The sequence below is a fragment of the Tachysurus vachellii genome, chromosome 1 (genome assembly GCF_030014155.1).
Source record: "Tachysurus vachellii isolate PV-2020 chromosome 1, HZAU_Pvac_v1, whole genome shotgun sequence".
Lineage (NCBI taxonomy): Eukaryota > Metazoa > Chordata > Actinopteri > Siluriformes > Bagridae > Tachysurus > Tachysurus vachellii.
The window spans coordinates 20200451-20218980 of NC_083460.1; the positions used below are offsets into that span (position 1 = coordinate 20200451).

Sequence of the window (18530 nt, forward strand, 5' to 3'; positions counted from 1 at the left end):
GAGAGAGCGAGACACACAGACAGAGGGAAAGGCGGATGTTACAGTAGCAAGTGAAGAAGTAACGGTGAACAGAAGTGTGATTTCCCAACCTGTGGTGGCGGGGTGGCAGGGGGGACACCATAGCTGCCCTGCTTGTCTCGGCTGAACACAAGCTTCCATAAGACGACGTCAAGGACGATGGTCTATGGAATATCGTAGTGGGGCGGAAAGAATTAAGAGAGCTACTGATCACATCGCTTTCATAAGATTTCAACTGCTACAGCAACAGTAGCAAATTAGATAAGACCTACTGAGAAGGGAGTGATTTCAGGCTGTGAGTTAGTGGTGAGAGAAAGAGAGTAAAGAGTTCCTCAAGGAGGTGAAAAATGGCAAAATCTATACAACTGAGGTCTCTAAAGACGTGATTGGACACAGTGATTATTAGTTAAAAAATATTTTCATCTGCCAGAGAACGAGACGGCGTCACCTGCAGTGATTAGTCTGTCCTACAGCTCTAAGCTGCCTGTTAAAGCTTACAGTAAAGTTTCCTCAGAAACTCGACTGAGAGGAAAAGCATGGAACTCAAAGCTTTTAAGATTCAAAGGCAATCAAAGGGATCTGAAAAAGGAAGTGATTATAGGGCAGGATGAATACCACTGCTGCAACTGTAAAATTAGTTGTCTGTTTTTTTTTTTTTTGTGCATGACATTTATGATACTGAGGTTTTCATTGGGCTCCAGTCTGAACATCTACACAGAACATTTTAGGACCCAGTATGTAAAGGGTCACAAGGATTATAGTGTGTACGGCATGGCACTCAAGGAAGGCATCAATCCACATACTTCACACTTGCAAATATGTAAAAATATGTTAAGAATTAAAACAAATAAATAAAATAATATAAATAATAATAAAAAAAAAACAAGAAAAACCAAAATGAGCTTAATTAACATGACATAACAGCAGATATGAAAGAAAAGTTCCAATATGAATTGTGAGCTGCATTCTTGCTACCCTGCTGACTAAACAGGCTAGTTACAAAAGGAATAACCATAAAATAGCTGATGGACATTTGTCCACTTACCTCCACAAAGACAGACACGGCAGCATTAATCAGGATTATAATCAATACGGTGATGCGCCAGGAGAAAGGAACACACACAATCTGCAAGAGTAAATGACACAGAACTGTTGTTTGGATTTCATCAGTCATATTACATCATATGACGACTTTTAAACATGAAGTTATCGAACATACTCCAAAGTCTGGACGGACGACAGACAATGACAAACTGGGCTAGACACTGCACTTGTTTTTACAAGTGTATTTACACCAATCAGACATAACATAACAAAACATGTGGACTCCACAAGACCTCTGAAGGTGTGCTGTGATATTTCACACCAAAATCCCATCTAAATAATAACTCTTTATTTAAATATATTGTCTTCTGTAGGATTCTAACTCGAATTGTTCTAGAGATCTTTGCTTAGTTGTTCTCTCAGCTGATTAATCAGGAGTAGTTTCAGTCTCCCTTGAAGTGTGATTTATGGGCAGGGCTTTACTCATTCCTTATATTTACAAGGTTTGTAGTCATCCCCAAAACCTCTAACACACAGTGTATAGTACTGCTTTGATCTATTTTACCAAACCGTATTTTAAATCTCACTCTTGGTTGACTGCAGATACAGTATGTGCCTCAAACCCATCTCTGTAGACACCTCTTACAGCCATAGTCGCTCTCGTCTACAGAGCAGAGGTCAGTCTCAAACAGTGGTGGTAGGTGGGCTCTGGAATTGCCAGTCTGACGTAAGGAAATCGTATTTTTCTTGGCTCTAACCTCCCACTACGCCTTCCTTTTTTCTGGCACTAACTGAGACCTGGATATCCACAGAACATTGCTAAACCAACTGCTCTAGCCTCTTGAGAATGCTTTCTCTAATTCAGCACAAGAAACAGGCAGGGGTGGTCGTACAGGTCTACTGTTGTCAAGGAGATGGTGTTTTACACCTCTCCTCTTGTCTCATTTAACCTCCCCTTTTGAATTTCATGCCATTTCAGTTACCTCTCCAATCAACCTTGTCATCATTGTTATCTACCACCCTCCTGGTCTCCTAAATCTTCCCTCCTGACTCTTCTGCACTCATTCTGCCCTGACGCTCAACAGCTGCCTCCAAACATACAAGGGAGCAAAATGTCCTGGACCTGGTTTTTACCCGTCCTTCTCCAGCTACAGACATGACCGCTACCCCACTTTACTTCTCTGATCATCACCTGGTACCCTTCACCGTTACTCTCCCTATCCTTCCTAAAACTGATGTTCAACATCTCTTTCTTACCCGCCACAACCTCCATTCTGTTTCTCCTTCTTCGGTAGCTTCTGACACTCTTATCTCTTCTTGATCCTGGCTCCTTTTCCTCACTACCCTTGGACTCACAGACACTTTCCTCTCCTCTCTTTCCTCAACCATGGATTTTCTCTGCCCTCTGTCCACTAAACCCAAGAAGACTTCTTGTTCTGCTCTTTGGCTTTCAGATGTGTTGTGCAGCAATCAAAGTAAGCCAGGTTCATCAGAGAGAAAGTGGAAGAAATCACAACTTGATGCAGATCTTGCCTCATACTGTACACTCCTGGCTAAGTTCTCTTCAGATGTGAGTTCTGCCAGGACTTCCTTCTACAAGGGACAGCTTGAATCTTCGGCACAGGACCCTTGTCAGCACTGCATCTTCTCTTCTCTACTCAACCCTCAGCTAACTACAGACCGGGAATCACTTTTTTATTTTCTTTCAAAATTTCTTGAATGCAACGTCTATAAATCAATGGTCTGTCTATCTCTCACAGAACAACCTGCAAAATCCCAATCAGTCTGGCTTTAAAGCAGCACATTCGACAGAGACAGTCCTTTTCAGCCAAGCTTCATCTGTCCTCATCCTCCCCAACCTTTCAGTAGAGTTTGATACGGTCAACTCTCTTGTCCACCCATTTGTGGATCAGCGTGGGAATGGTTTCCTACCTGGAAGGTCACTCATATTAGGTAATATGGAGGGAAGTGACATCTGCTCCATGCAGACTCTCCACTGGTGTCCCACAGGGCTCAGTACTTGGTCCTCTCCTTTCCTCTTTGTATTGTCACTCTCTTGGTGAAGTTATTTCCTCACACAGATTCTCATAACACTGCTATGCTGATGATATTCAACTTATCTTCTCCTTGCCGCCCTCAGATACCACATCTTCTGTTCGGATCTCAGCATGTCTGGCAGACATGTATATCATTGTGGATGACGGCTCATCGGTTGAAGCTCAATCCCAGCAAAACTGAACTGCTGCTGATCATCCCAAGTGATTCATCCCAATGTTGCAATATCCCTGCGTAACGTTCTGATATCCCCTTCAGGTCACAGCTCACAACCTTGGGGTAACCATGGATACTCAACTCCTTTTCCTCGCATGTTGCTAATGAGAAACGCTCATGTCAGATTCTTCTCTGCAATATTTGAAGGATTTTTGTCCACAATGGCTGCTCAGGTACTCAGGTAGAGCTACTCATCAGCTCAAGACTGGACTATTGCAACTTACTGCGGTCACTGCTGTCTCACCTATGAAAGCAATTCCTCCTTGCAAATGAAACAAAATCTTGTGTTAAAATGTCTTGTCTTAAATGTCTTGTGTTAAAAGCAATAGGTCTACATGGAGTGGATTGGTTTGTCAAGAACGTCCCACAGTTGCTTGATCGGATTGGAGGCCAGCATAAAACCTTGAACTCAGGTTGTCATTTTCCTCTGAAAAATCTCTGTAGCATGAAAGGATTAATAATCCCGCTGAAAAGCGCCACTCCTGGTGTATTGTCGTGTACCGATGTTCAGGTAGGTGATATATGTCACGTAAATGCCAGGACCCAAGGATTCTCTGCAGAACATTGCACAGAGAGAGCAACACACTGCCTTCTGGTGCCATTCCTTCCTCAGGTAAGTGACACACCCAGCTGTCTACAAGGTGTACAAGAAATGTGTTTCATCAGACCAGACCACCTCCTTCCATTGCTCCATTGTAAAAGCTTTAAGCGGTGTACAGGGGTCAGTGTGAGCAATCCTGCCAGTCTAAAGCTACATAACAAGCTGTGATGCACTGTGTGTTTTCTGACACCTTTCTATCAGAGCCTGCATTCAATTAGTACCTTAGGCAACTATGACATTGAGTCACCTTCCTCATACCACTTTCAGTATCTGCTAACCACCGCATGCCAGGAACGCCCCATAAGACCTGCCGTTTTGGAGACACACTGATCCGTTTATCTATCCATCGCATTTTTCCTGCTTACAAAAAACATCTTCGAGAACTGATTGTTCACTTGCTGCTTTATCTGTCCCACACATGTACAGGCGTCAGTGTAAAAAAAAAATTATCAATTTTATCACTTCACCAGTCATTGGGTTTAATGTTACGGCTGATCTCTGGTGTACGAACCATCAGGGTAGTTTACGGTTAACTAAACACCATTGAAATATTATTAAAATGTACAGACACACACGCAAACCCTCTATGCTGAGTGTTAGAAACAAGCAACCAGACGTACCTCTAAACCATGATCGATATCAGCGATTGGGAAGAGCAGGATGACTAACAGAAATATGTAGAGGCCGAGAACAGACACCACAAAGAGCCCTGCAAATACAGGAAGACAAATCGTTATTACCATTACAGAAGACCATCGGTCAGTGAAATACAAATATGCACTGAAAAACACAATGGTCCTCTTGGCAAACTGGATACGAACAGATTTTATGTAACCTTTGACTTCAAATCATGTGCATGGATCACTGCCCTTTTAGAACATTTATCAGACCCCCTGATCCAGTTTGGCTACAAGATCCATATATGAGAGCTTTGGAGTCTTTATAAGTCTTCATCCTCATGAGAAGAAGAAGAAGAAGAAGACGAAGAAGAAGAAGAAACCTTTATTATCGCCACATATACATTACAGCACAGTGGAATTCTTTTCTTTATATGCCCCAACTGAGGAGGTTGGGGTCAGAGTGCAGGGGCAGCTATGATACAGCGCCCCTGGAGCAAGGAGGGTCGAGGGCCTTTACTTCCGTCTTTGAGCTTTTACCTTCATTTTGTCCACCTAGCCATCTGTGTATTTGGACCTTCTATAGAGAAGTTCCTACTGACTCTATTCTCTGCTATTTTTTTCTCACTGCACATTTCAGAACCTTTGGTACCAGTTTATTTTCTACCAACTTGCGAGACACTCAGAATCTTTAGTAAGTACAATAAGGAGAGTACAATAAGGAGAGTTTTGTAGTACAACGACACCATTACGTCTAACAAGAAGAGCTTGGATTGAACTTGTACCTTTGTCTTTTGACAAACGACAGGTACCCAGTCTGAAATATAGTTCCAGTATTACGTGCAGTGCGGAACGGTATTTTCTGTACGTACGTATGAAGACTTACAGTTTTTATAACTGGGCTGACGGAATGGTTTGCCTTTGGAAAAAACGATGGCAACGATGAGGTACTGAAAGGAAGAGACATAGAATAGGGACGTGTTCTCATAGTTTTGGATGTTGTGGTCATCAGCCACCGTGGAGTTAAGGGAGAGATTGCTGTGGGAGGAGGTATTGCAGGCACTGAAAAACAAAGAAGGTAAAAGTTAATAAACCATAAGTCATGTTTTAAAGGCAGCTCATATTATCTTAGACGATTCTGATGTCTGAGTAATGGGCAAGAGAAAGCGACTCACTCTGACTCAGGTGTCCACTGCTCGTACCAGTCCTGGTTGCGCACCAGCAGGAAGGTGAGGGTCTGAAATCCGAGGCAAATGAGAATCTGAGTGAGTACGGAAAAGAGCAGAGGCCCTGAGATCAGACCTGAAGGGGGTCGCTGTGGAACCAGCACAGTCCATGCAGGATTCAGACTCACTGAAAAACAAACAGTGAGAAAAAAAATCAATGCAAATCCATGACATGAAGCATTGAGGGTGTCAGAAAATCTATACAGACTCACCGTCCACATTATTGGGAACACTTACATAATTCTGTGTAAATTCTAATGCGTGTTATGTGTGAAAAATCCCACTACTCGAGCCACACAGCTCGTCTGGACACAACATCCATGGTGGGTCACACAATCAAAAGTCACAGAGTTCGTATTTGTTTTCTGCCCCTGATGGTTGGTGTGAACATTAACGGAACCTCTCGAACTCTAGCTGCACGATGCACTGTGCCGGTGCTGTTGTGAATTAGACTTGTTTTTCTTTTTTTTCTTTTTACTACATTTCCCACAATCCTCTGCAGACTGCATCACCATTTTCTAGTGCACTTCATTACCCATAATCCTCAGCTGAGGTCTACAAATAGACCTCATTTCCTTCCTTTGTTCCTTTATATTGGGGAGGTGTGGGCCTGAAGATGGGCACTCAACCATGTGTTTGAATCCTTTCCATAAGATGATTTATGTAAGTTTTGTATTGTATTGTTTCATTGAATTTGATGAGTTGTATATTTGTCATTAGTAGGGTTATAGATATTATATTTGATGTTGTATGATTTCCATCTTTATTATTGTTTGTGAGCCTGATTTCTTTGTTATATTGTTTGTAGTGACCAGAAAACCATCTTTAGCATCTTTACCATCTCTCCTGCTTATCCTGTGTCTCTTATGGATTCCATTTTTCCTGTGGAACCTGTGTACTGTGCATCAAGCCTTATTGTCAATAAGAATAAATGAGAGCAAAAGGGATTAAGTTGTTCCGTGTTTTAACCAGACACACAAGATCTACATGTCCACTGAACCTTGGATACTTTTAACATCTGTTATCCAACAGGTGCCACATGATCGGTAGATTAGATAACGGGTTCCTACTAAATTGGCCAGTGTGTATACATTACCTTATTGACAAATGTTGCTATGGTACAGAGACACGTGTACCACAGGATTGTCAACCACAAAAAAAGGTATAATAAGTAAGAAATTGCACTCACTGGTAAATACTATAACAAGGATGATGGCGATGTCAATAAACAGGAACTGGAAGTCGCCCAGGTTGCTGAGGATCTGACAGGAGCCAATCACAGCAAACGGTCAGTATTATTATGATTTAAGAATATAGAAGGTTTTATTTCTGCATTCATGGAAGTTACTTACATAATAGAGCAGCGTGACACTGATGTACTGGATGATGCTGTAAAGGGCCATGAACTTGAACACGCAGAAAGACGTAATGAGAGCTGCTCTGCCTTCCCTGCAACATACAAGCTACTGTTTAAAAATAGTATTCGAGGAATTCTGGCATTTGTCAGCTACAAAATGCATCTTCTGGAAAGTCTATGAGAGCCAGTGAGCACCAGAAGAAAGCCCTGAACACATGTTAATAAGCTTTCTTAACCAGCGAACCTTTCATCACACTTTACTAAAATAATAGTTTAAGATGCTAGAAGACTGGGAGAGACCAGTGTCTGGTTAGGTTTCAAAGCTTAGATGAGCTTAGCTTTAGGCTTGATGATTGTGTGTGTGCACAGGTTTGTTGTACCGAATGAGGTTGGGCACACAGGAGATATTGGGAGTTCTCGACGTGAAAGGGGAAGCCACTGAGGCCTCCAGCTCGGAGAGAGAGATACCCACGTGAGCTCTTTTTAGGGCCTGAGGAGAGACAAGAAAGAAATAAACAAAAATGCATACGTGCATAAATACATCATACATACAGACTAAAGTCGTACTCACCCCACAGTCATTGGCACCATCTCCACACATTCCAACATAGTAACTACAACAACAAAAAATATGTGTATATAAAAAGTTTATATTGTGTGTGTGCGAGTGTGTGTGTATGTGCGAGTGTGTGTGTGTTTGGTTTGTGTGTGTGTGTGTGTGTGTTTGGCTTGTGTGTATTTGTGTATGTGTAAGAGTGTGTGTGTTTGTGCGAGTGTGTGTGTTTGGTTTGTGTGTGTTTGTGTGTGTGTATGTGCGAGTGTGTGTGTGTGTGCGTGAGAGACCCACTCAACACTCTGTAGCGCCTCCACTAGCTGGGTTTTCTGGTCTGGAGACATTCTGGCAAAAACCGTCCCATGTAGGACGAGCTAAACAATCACAGCAACAAACAGTCAGCATTCTAACACAAAAAGCACACGACAAGCACACAGTTTATCTGATAACTACTTATTTAGCCTTGAATATTATGCTATCATGAAGCAGTTCTACAAGTTTTGGCACCCCTGTCCCAATCAATACCCAACTATACAAATATTAAGCTGGCTCTTTAACCATGCATAATATCATTCATTCATTCATCTTCTACCGCTTTTCCGAACTACCTCGGGTCACGGGGAGCCTGTGCCTACCATATATAATATGATGCTGGTGATTTACTTGAGCCATGGAGCATTTAATAGAATTAATAATTCATGAGAACATTTGAGAGCAAATATTGTACTCTGATAACAATGTGTTGCAACTGTCAGCAAAAAAAAAAAAGCACACAAAGCTGAGGGTTTCATTTCATCCTACTTTGAGAACCACTGCTAAACAAATGAAGGGAAAAAAAACAAAAAAAAAAAACAACAAACAAATAAACATGTTGCTCCTGACCTTCTGGAGAAGGTCCTGGAAGTGTTCAGTAATGACAGCAAATGATTTGCCACTCATGGCAAAGTGGTACTTCTCCATAGACTTTTGTTCTTCAGGTCCATCTTCAACACCGATCTCCACCTCCTGTATAAACACATACAAAGAACATCTATTAGAAATCAGCATCTCACCTACAAAAGACTCCTTGAAGTATTTGTTCTCACAGACTAGAAAAACTGAACCGCAGTATCAGTATCTGTACTGCAGAGGGCGCAGTCTGACCTCCAGTGGGACAGGCTTGCTGGAGTGTTTGTTTGGGTTGTCTGCATAGTGCCAGTTGATCCTGGCCACCTGTCCATCTCTGGGGGGCAGGGCATCAGCAATAATGACTCGGTCCTGGGGAAGGATCATGCCACAGTCCCGTGCCACTGAGATGGCTGTGAGTATATTGTCACCTGAGACCAGATTGCGTAAGAGGTTAAACATAACGTAACAATAAACTTTATTTAAACTGCACATTTCATAAAGATAAAAGGGTACTTAACAACCAAGATTTTGAGAGAGAGGTCATGAAAATAAAATAAGAAAGCAGAGTAGGAGGTTCATAGGAAACAGGAACTGGGATTTATGTGCTGCCTTCATTCAAGTGATAATTTACTTGTTACACACACACACACACACACACACACACACACACACACACACACACACACACACACACACACACACACACACACACACACACACACACACCTTTTTTACAGGTTTTTTTCCTGTACCTGTGACCATGACCGTGCGGATGTTTGCCTGTCTGAGAACCTCCAGCACTCCAGGACTCTCAGGCTTCAGCTTGTTCTGCATAATGATCAGCCCCAAGAAGTCCATGTTGGTTTCTATGTGATTCCTGGAGGTGCAGAACACAGCATGTTAACATGAGCAAACCGCTGGGTTAACAGGACATCCATGTTTAGTATACTGAATATTTTAAAGTACATTTCTCATAAAATCTAATATACAACTGTTTAACTCCTGGTGATTATTGAGATGGGGTCAAAAAAAATTTTAATAGGTGACAAAAAGCCCCATTTTTTCCATTTATACAAATTTCCTGTGTCATGTAATACTTTAATTCCAGTCCCAGAATTACAGAGCTTCTTTCTTTACAAGTAAGAAAATCCATGAACTACTGAACCTGAATAAGCTTGAGCGAGACCAGGACAGAGACACAGGAGGATCTGGGTGCCAGCTGGCACAGAATTCTCTTAGGCTACTCAGAGGAAGCACTGCGAGATCTCCAGTACCTGTTAATGTTCTGTACTTTATGCCAGGTCAGTTTGGACTCCAGGCGTCTGTGCGCCAGAGCGATGACGCGGAAACCCTGTTTAGTGTAGTCTTCCAGTACCTCTCCAAAGTCCTGTGGCACTGCAGAACGCGGTGAGACAACGAGTTTGAACAGTCATAACAACGTTGTGTAACGTATCATCAAACATTCCATTCAAATTCTATTCAAATCCAACCAACCGGTCTCTTTCTTGCATAGACTTGCCACCACTTCAGGCGCCCCCTTGAGGTAGGCGTCCATTCGCTTTTCCCCGAGGAGCCGAGCCACCACGCTCATCCTCTGCAGTGCTGAGGAGAAGGGGAACTGCCGCACGATCCCGATCTCATAAGACGCCTAACAAGGGACACATTCAAGAAGAGCTACTCCACTATTCACACATACATACACACACACACACACACGCCCCACCGCCTCAAATTGGTCACATGTCACAAGTCCCACCCATCAGGCAGCTCTCCTGAATCATAGCAACTACCGAGCAGGGTGAACGCCAACATGTGCTTCCTCTGAGACAAGTGAAGCCAGCCAAGTTCATCACACATGCTCCGTCACAGGACGGTACAGAACCGTGTAGTGGTTGGCACTGCTGTGTGTATACTATTGTGTTGTACGGTTTTATCTACTCACCGACAGCTCATAGAGCTCCTGCAGAGAAGGAAAACAGCCTGGTCACTATTAACCAAAACATTCACATGAATTCTGGCAGAATATGCTGTACATTAGCATGCAGCGAGAGTAAACACACCATGTCCTCCTCACGTGACATCACAGGCTCAGGAAGGAGCTGCTTGGGTGGACGGACCACAGTGGGCATGATGCGTTCATGTAGAGACGTCTCCTCTTCAGTGGCCTCCTCCAAGATCTGCAACACAAACACACACACCTTTATCAAATCCAGCCGTAACTAGTAGCAGGTTGCCAAACACTGGCCATTTGTATTAAAGCAGGATCGAGATTATTGTAATCTAAAATAACACAAACTCATCCCTTGATGTTGTGGAATAAACACAAATAAAGAACAAACCCAGCCAGTGGCTTCAAACATCTTCAGGTCCAGAGGGTCTCCTGAAAGTTGGCCTTCGATCTTGGTGAGTGAGTGACATGTGGCCATGCAGGCCACAAAGTGAGACTTCACAAGACTCTCTTTATAGGCGTTCTCCTCTGAGTGGTGGAACCTGGATGATGAGAGAGAGAGAGAGAGAGAGAGAGAGAGAGAGAGAGAGACAGAGAAAGAGAGAGAGAGAGAGAGAGAGAGAGAGAGAGAGACAGAGAAAGAGAGAGAGAGAGAGGGAGAGAGAGAGAGGGAGAGAGAGAGGAAGCAGCAATACTTTAACCATCCAAAGAATGATATATATAAGAAAGGAACCAGGGACACAATACAGCACATTCTGGCACCTGAACATACATTAAAGCCTGTGAGTATTTGATGAGACTCATACCTGCTGTTCTCTACTCTCTGCACCCCCCACAGGTCCAAGCCGTCTTCAGTGAGCGTTCCTGTCTGTAGGACGAAGGCAAAGAGAAAATGAGACAAAAACGCTAGGCTTGGAAAGTCTTGACTGGAACATTGCACTCTGAATGAATGACGTTACCTTGTCAAAGCAGATAAGGTTGAGTTGGCCACAGATGTTGATCCTCTGTGGGCAGATGCAGAAGATGCCGAGGTTTCTGAGCCGCCGCTGCGCATACACGATACCCGCCGTCATGGCCGCCGGCAGTGCGGGTGGCACGGTGATGGTGATGATGTCCAGTGACTCAATGATGATGGTTTTCGCAGGAACCTACGAGGACAGGAATCAAAGTATTTCGCAAATACACACCCATAATAAGAGAGAGAGAGAGGCAGAGAGAGAGAGAGAGAGAGAGAGAGACAGAAAGAGAGAGAGAGTGAGGCAGAGAGACAGAGAGAGAGACAGACAGTGAGACAGAAAGCGAGAGAGAGTGAGCAAGAGAGAGAGAGCGAGAGAGAAAGAAAGAGAGAAAGAGAGAGCGAGAGAGAGAGCAAGAGACAGAGAGTGAGAAAGAGAAAGAGAGAGCGAGAGACAGAGAGAGAGCAATAGACAGAGAGAAAGCGAGAGAGAAAGCGAGAGATTATTTGATGAGACTCACATTGCCACAGTAGTTCGCCTAATAAACTACTGTGTACAGTGACAGTGCCTATTCATAACACCAATACAGACAGTATTATTAATTATAGCTACAGTGGCGCTCACACCCCTAAAGAGCTGCACATAAAGGGTTGCATATCCCCCCAATTCTGCATCTCCAGTGGAGGAAGGTGCTACCTTATTGGTTATGCTCAGTGCGATGGAGTAGACAAAGCCAATAGCAGCCACTCCGACGAGACAAAGCAGGAACATGTAGGCGTCTCTGTACAGCTTAAAGTCTGTGGGTTTAGGGTACAGGATAGACCGGATCAGCTGTCCCTTGGCTGTACTGAATCCTAGAACAAATAAATGAGAATGAGCATGCAAACAGAAATACATACACATGTATCTCAAACAATAAGCTGACTGAATTATTATTGTGCTTGGACTGTCACTGTGAATTCAAAAGATTTCTATTTCTATGCAAATAAATTATAAAAATACTAACTTCCAGTTCTAATCTTTTATATCTTATCTCAGCTGGTTATGGTTATGGCAGAGCGCCTTAAGGGCCATGCTCAAGGGCCCAACAGCGGCGGCTTGTCCCCCTGATCTTCTGATTTGTAACACAGAGCCTTATCTGCTGAGCTAGCAGTGCTAATGTAGGAGACAAAATAACGTGTATCGAAGGACGTGACGTGCGTAATCCGACATTACAAGCTTAGCCAAGTGGCCTCTGGGCTGAAACTGTTTTCTCTACAGGATTGTGTCGTCGAGTTTCAAAGACGAATAAAAAGAATTCAAAATGTTTCTTAAATCAGGCACAAAGGAACGGATAAAGCAGGTAAAGTGACATTACCGGTCCTGACCACCACGGCTTTAACCAGTTCTCCTGAGTAAAAGCGAGTCTGGATGACGTTGGTGCCGCAGAACAGCGTGTGTCTCTTATGTTCCTCCAAATTATACACCCTGTCACCCTCAGAGCCCTTGTCTCCATGTTGTGGGTTGGGCAGGTTAGTCTTAGTGACGGGCACACTTTCACCTGGTGAACAAAAGAGAGAGAGAGCGAGAGAGAGAGAAGGAGAGAGACAGAGAGAGAGAGAGAGAGAGCAAGAGAAAGCGTGAGAGAGACAGAGAGACACAGAGAGAGAGCAAGAGCGAGAGAGAGAGAGCAAAAGCAAGATACAGAGAGAGAGAGAGAGAGAGAGAGAGAGAGAGAGACAGAGACAGAGCGAGAGCAAGAGCGAGAGCGAGAGAGAAAGAGAGAGAGCGAGTAAGAGAGAGAGAGACAGAGAGAGTGAGAGAGAAAGAGAGCGCGAGAAAGAGAACGCGCAAGAGACAGAGAGAGTGAGAGAGCAAGAGAGAGAGAGTGAGAAAGAGTGAGAAAGAGAGAGCGAGAGACAGAGAGAGAGAGAGAGAGAGAGAGAGAGAGAGAGAGAAAGACACTTACATGTCAAGAACAGTGAGAGTTATTGGCTTTCCCAATACTGGCAGCTAAGCTAAGCATTGCTGAGGTTTGAATACAGCAGTCCTAGAAACGTGGACAAGGACTCACTGAAATAAGAGACATAATTAATTTAGACTCTTCTAATACAATAAGGACGAATAAGCACTTTCGCTGTCCTGACAATTCTGTAGATATTTCCCTATGAACAATATAGTAATAATTAGAAGCGACTCAAGCAGATAAGTCAATCTGGAGGAAATAACGCTCACGGAATCAAACATCTTTTTGCCTTTGAGGTTTGTCTAAATCCTGGTGAAAAGAGCACTTGATAGATCGACAGACGTGCATCAGTTTTTGAACCGATTAACGTTGCAGAAGCTGACGTAAAAAGACGTGAGCGGTGACCTGTGAGCATGCTCTCGTTGACGATGCAGGTTCCACTAATCAGCACCGCATCGCAGGGCATGATCGTTCCGTTACTGGGGATGACTATGACGTCACCTGGGACAAGGTCTGTAGACAAAGTTTCTTCAATCTCTGTATTTGGGACAGAAAGAAAGAAAAACAAGAGCAGAAGTGAAGGGAAAGAAGCAGGCGTTAAGCGTCTGGATCACTGGGAAACACTTTAATCCAAATAAACACGTTGTGCATGTTCGGTGAAAAAATGTGGAAGCGGATGTGATGTCCGTGTACAGGAGCATTGTTGCCCTGAACACCCACACACACAGCTTGTATCTTACCATTATTGGCCCTGCAGACTGATACACGAACAATACTGTGAGTAGCCACCATGTCGTGTAGTGTAATATATTGCTGCAAAAAAAAAACAACATTTAAATCATTGTAAACTTACTGCTCAGGTAAACAAATAACACGTAGCTCATAGTAACGTAGCAAAAGTTCTCCTAGCTTCAACATCTCTTGAGACTGGAACTGAAGATGCTCATTGTTTCACTGGACGTTTTGCCCCGACAGGATGTGAGACTAAAAAACGTCCGACTCACCTTTTTGATGGTGTAGAGAGAGGTAGCTATTGATATGATTGACATTAACATTATAGCCATAGCGTAGTAGTAGTATTCATCAGCACACCACAGGATAACACTGAAGAGCTGGAAGATGTAAAAGGGGTTCAGAACCTAGGAGGAAGGGTAAGAGAGAGAGAGAAAAGAGAGAGAGAGAGAGAGAGAGAGAGAGAGAAAAAGAGAGAGAGTGACACATAGGAATAACGCAACACTGCTCATTAGAACACGTGACTACATGACACTAACCATCACTGTGGCTTTCCTGTAGAACTGGGCTATGTGACACAGGGGAATTTTTACATACATTACACTATTTTTTTTTCACCATTTTAGAGGCCAAGTAAATGTCACAAGGCTTAAACATTATTGCTGGTGAAATGCCATTAGTGTAACTATAAAATAGTGAGACTACATTTACTCCACTATAATGAGTCACTGACTTCATCAGTGACTCCATCTTTTCTTTCCAGTATGAATCACTATATTGTCACTAGGACACTGCAAATAACAACACGGTGCCGTTTTAAGATTTTTGCCGATAGGACATTTTTAGGTGACGCTGGGATTTAAATGACTGCATTATCATTAAATACTCAATCGTATAAAATCTTAACCACTGGCCTTAGGTTTTAATATCCATCCATCCATCCGTCCATCCATCCATTTCTCTACACTGCCTATCCTACTGGATCGCAGGGAACCTGGAGCCTAATCCTAAAGACTCGGGGCACAAGGCAGGGTCACTGCACACGACACACACTACACACACAGGCAGGAATCGAACTCCCTGGAGTTTTCCATATTAGTGAGTTAAATAAAAGCATCATACATTGAAGCTAGTTTTAAAGTCATTAGTCTGGGATTGTTACGCAGATCAACACCGTAAGCTTCTGTTCTACCTGGTGTTAAAGAGACGGACGTCACAGAGCGTTAATTACAAAACCATTTCTGGGGTTTAAATGCAAGTCATTACATTAATTTAAGTCTTAAACTAAATGTATTGGATGGAGGCTAAAAGGTCCTACCTCCTTAATTAGCAGCTTGAAAACGGAAGGCACTTTCACAGCGATTTCATTCACTCCGAAAAACAGTCTCCTAAACAAAGAGAGAGAGAGAGAGAGTGTGAGACAGAGAGAGAGAGACAGAGAGAGAGAGAGAGAGAGAGAGAGAGAGAGAGAGACAGAGAGAGAGAGACTTATTTATTCAGTGTATAATGATCACCTGGGGGCAATACATATTTTTATTTAGTTAAGAGGCAGGTTACAGCAGGCTGATGAAGAATGTCTACACCGAGTGTCAGATCTAATGTCAATTCTAAAAAAGTCAATTCAGCTGGACACGTTTACAGAGGATGTTTTTTTTTTCTTTTTAATATTAACGAAGAAGTTCAAATTCCAGGTCGTCTTTGACGCATTATAAAAGCTAATCTAAGTAAACTTGTCTGCTTTACTGAGGACAATAATCCATGATCTGTATCCATAAAACAGTCTACAGTCTGCACTGTTCCCACTGCTCAGATGGCTTATGATACTATAGGATAGTTATAAGCACTCGGACTGTACCTGTACTCCTGCTGGTTTTGGCCGAGACCGTCGCTATGCTCCGAGTGGATGCTGGAACAGAGAGGCTCCAAATCCTCCAGACCCCTGAAAACAACGCAGCAGCATAAAGAAAACCCAGAAGAGTTGAATATTCATAGCTATACGTGTGCTTCTTCCCTAAAAAAAAAAAAAAATATATATATATATATTTTTTTTTTTTTTTAGGGAAGAAGCACACGAGTGAAAAATGAGAGGCTGCTTACGTTAACACTTCATAGTTTTGGGCTGCGTCGTTCCAGTAGTACTTTGTGCTATGGAGTGTAAAATAGCGGATCTGTGGGGGTGAAAAATACAGAATAAACAAAGCACATCAGTGACTCAGTAATGTGCTGAAGCGGAATGGTTCCTGCAGCCTGAGCAGTTATTGGTCATTAGGAAAAAGGAGCTGGTATGAACACATGCTGGTATTATACCTGGTATGACTTAGTCAGGCTGCATGGGTACTGTGTGCGTGTGTGTGTCATGGTGTGTACCTGCACACGCTGGTACTCTGCATACTTCCTAATGAAGCCTTTGTCTGGGGTGTCAGAGGGGTGGGGGGTGTGGCCATTAGCCATGTGGGCGGTGCTCTGCGAGTCCAAGCTGCTGTAAGGGTCCTTTCCCGGAGCCAGCATCACACGCACCTTAGCTAGGAACCAGCGCTTAAACTCATCCTGGAGGACACGAACAGTCACAAGAACACACACAAACCTCTGCATGAAGTGCTTCATGTTTCCAAATATTTCTATAGACAAAATGCTGCGTTCAAACGGTCATGTGAGAACAAACTATCTTGGAGAAGGAAGAAGAAGAAGAAGCACGAAAAATAATTAGAACGAAATGGATGAAAATTATTATGACTAAGAGAATAAAGCAAAATAAAGAAAGAGAATGTGTGGGACAAATAAAAAAGGAATAATTATAATAAATAAGATGAAGAAGCACGAGTACATACGGTGCTCCGAAGCAGAACCACCTGGGCGTCGCGGATGGTCGTGCGAGTGCACGTGGCCTTGACACACCACTCAGGCAACCAGTAAAGCAGCAGCAGCAGAAAGCCGCCTGTACACAGCACTCCCACTGCCAGCAAGGCCAGCTTCCAGCGGCACAGCCTGTACCCGCTCAGCTCCTGTGACATGGACACAGCTGTTAGACACCAAACAAATTATAATTGTTTAATTCAGAACCATCACGAAGCACTCCAGACCAGGCTGGTTATCACGGACAATAATTCGCTATATTCTTCTGGAAAGGCTTTCTAGATGAGGGATTCCTGTTCTTTCGGCCACAAGAGCGTTAGTTAGAGAGGAGCCCAAGTGTTCAGAGTTGCCTTCATGGAGCTCTGTGCTTTGTGCACAGGGGCACTGAAAGGGAAAAGAACCACATATGGGAACCACTGATGGTCAAGCGTCCATAAACTTCTGACCATATTGTGTAAGCGCTGGAGTAGGGCTGGGCGATAAAACGATAACGATATGTATCTAAATTCTCAGGTTTCTCTGTTTATATTTAATACTTTGCACTATTTTATTATATTTTATTAAACATTTCTTACATTTTCTTTTATTTTGCACTTTAAATGTTAAAGTGGTGGTAAAACACGATTTCACTTTTTTTTTAGCTAGTGTGTAATGTTCCTGTTTGAGCATAAACAACATCTGCAAAGTTACAACGTTCAAAGTTTTAAGCAAAGGGAGATATTTGCTTTTAAAGAAATCCATTTCTAAGGACTACAGCAAACGGCCGGTAGGGACTACACGACATTCCTCCAGAGTTGCTGACGCCACTAAGCCCAATATTTACATAAACCCCTCCTCCGAGAATATTAAATAAGGGGGGGTGAGGCCATTTTATAATACAACGTATCTAAAAAGAATGAGACAACAACAACAAAAAAACATAGCATTCTGAAACGTCGTTTAACAACTGTTCTTGAACAGGTTCTGCTCGATCATCTTCACTAAAATTTTCTGGGTCCGATTTGGGCTCAAATTGGTATGGCGCATGGCAAATTATTGACGCCATTGTTTCTAATACCACCAAAGCACAGACTACTGGTAAAGGTAAGGGGCATGACGTTTCCGAAAAACGTGCACTAGGCAGTTAGCGAATCACAACACACTGGGCCAGCTAACCAATCTAAGCCCATTGCTATTTTTGAGGTACTGGCTTCATAGAACCCGGAAACCATCAGACCATTTTACAAGGAGGGACAAAGCAGTGTAGAATAAAAGGTAAAATATATGAAAAATAATGCAATTCTTTAAAAAACGAAGCATGAACACGTTACAGTGCACCCCACAAACACAATCAAGCCTTCGAAAAAACGAGTTTTACCACCCCTTTAAGAGATACAGTAATTGTTAAGTGTTCATTGTGACTTTAGACTTATGTTTACATTATAATTATTTGAGTTTTCCTGGTTGTTGACATTTCTGTCTTAATAACTGAGGGGCTTATGATCAGAGTAAGGTTAAGTTTAAAATAAAAAATGTTTAAAT

General features: G+C 42.8%; 1 protein-coding gene across 2 annotated transcripts in view; it reads right to left on the reverse strand.

Annotated features, from left to right (window-relative positions):
- Nucleotides 1-18530, reverse strand: part of atp13a3 (ATPase 13A3) — a 37113-nt gene that overhangs the window by 4004 nt on the left and 14579 nt on the right. Inside the window, exons 4-33 of one of the 2 annotated variants that reach the window (XM_060876293.1) lie at nucleotides 16985-17158; nucleotides 16524-16703; nucleotides 16254-16324; nucleotides 16012-16095; nucleotides 15475-15544; nucleotides 14429-14563; nucleotides 14165-14237; nucleotides 13830-13961; nucleotides 12837-13019; nucleotides 12176-12333; nucleotides 11483-11671; nucleotides 11330-11391; nucleotides 10915-11065; nucleotides 10636-10752; nucleotides 10518-10535; nucleotides 10070-10223; nucleotides 9850-9970; nucleotides 9328-9452; nucleotides 8831-9003; nucleotides 8570-8692; nucleotides 7982-8061; nucleotides 7706-7748; nucleotides 7515-7624; nucleotides 7130-7226; nucleotides 6967-7039; nucleotides 5727-5904; nucleotides 5438-5613; nucleotides 4555-4643; nucleotides 1064-1144; nucleotides 90-182 (exon numbers count right to left, since the gene is read on the reverse strand). In XM_060876293.1, coding sequence (XP_060732276.1) covers nucleotides 90-182; nucleotides 1064-1144; nucleotides 4555-4643; nucleotides 5438-5613; nucleotides 5727-5904; nucleotides 6967-7039; nucleotides 7130-7226; nucleotides 7515-7624; nucleotides 7706-7748; nucleotides 7982-8061; nucleotides 8570-8692; nucleotides 8831-9003; nucleotides 9328-9452; nucleotides 9850-9970; nucleotides 10070-10223; nucleotides 10518-10535; nucleotides 10636-10752; nucleotides 10915-11065; nucleotides 11330-11391; nucleotides 11483-11671; nucleotides 12176-12333; nucleotides 12837-13019; nucleotides 13830-13961; nucleotides 14165-14237; nucleotides 14429-14563; nucleotides 15475-15544; nucleotides 16012-16095; nucleotides 16254-16324; nucleotides 16524-16703; nucleotides 16985-17158 — 3513 coding nt within the window. The remainder of the gene's footprint in view (nucleotides 1-89; nucleotides 183-1063; nucleotides 1145-4554; nucleotides 4644-5437; nucleotides 5614-5726; nucleotides 5905-6966; nucleotides 7040-7129; nucleotides 7227-7514; nucleotides 7625-7705; nucleotides 7749-7981; nucleotides 8062-8569; nucleotides 8693-8830; nucleotides 9004-9327; nucleotides 9453-9849; nucleotides 9971-10069; nucleotides 10224-10517; nucleotides 10536-10635; nucleotides 10753-10914; nucleotides 11066-11329; nucleotides 11392-11482; nucleotides 11672-12175; nucleotides 12334-12836; nucleotides 13020-13829; nucleotides 13962-14164; nucleotides 14238-14428; nucleotides 14564-15474; nucleotides 15545-16011; nucleotides 16096-16253; nucleotides 16325-16523; nucleotides 16704-16984; nucleotides 17159-18530) is intronic. The other variant, XM_060876302.1, reaches the window with a different exon arrangement.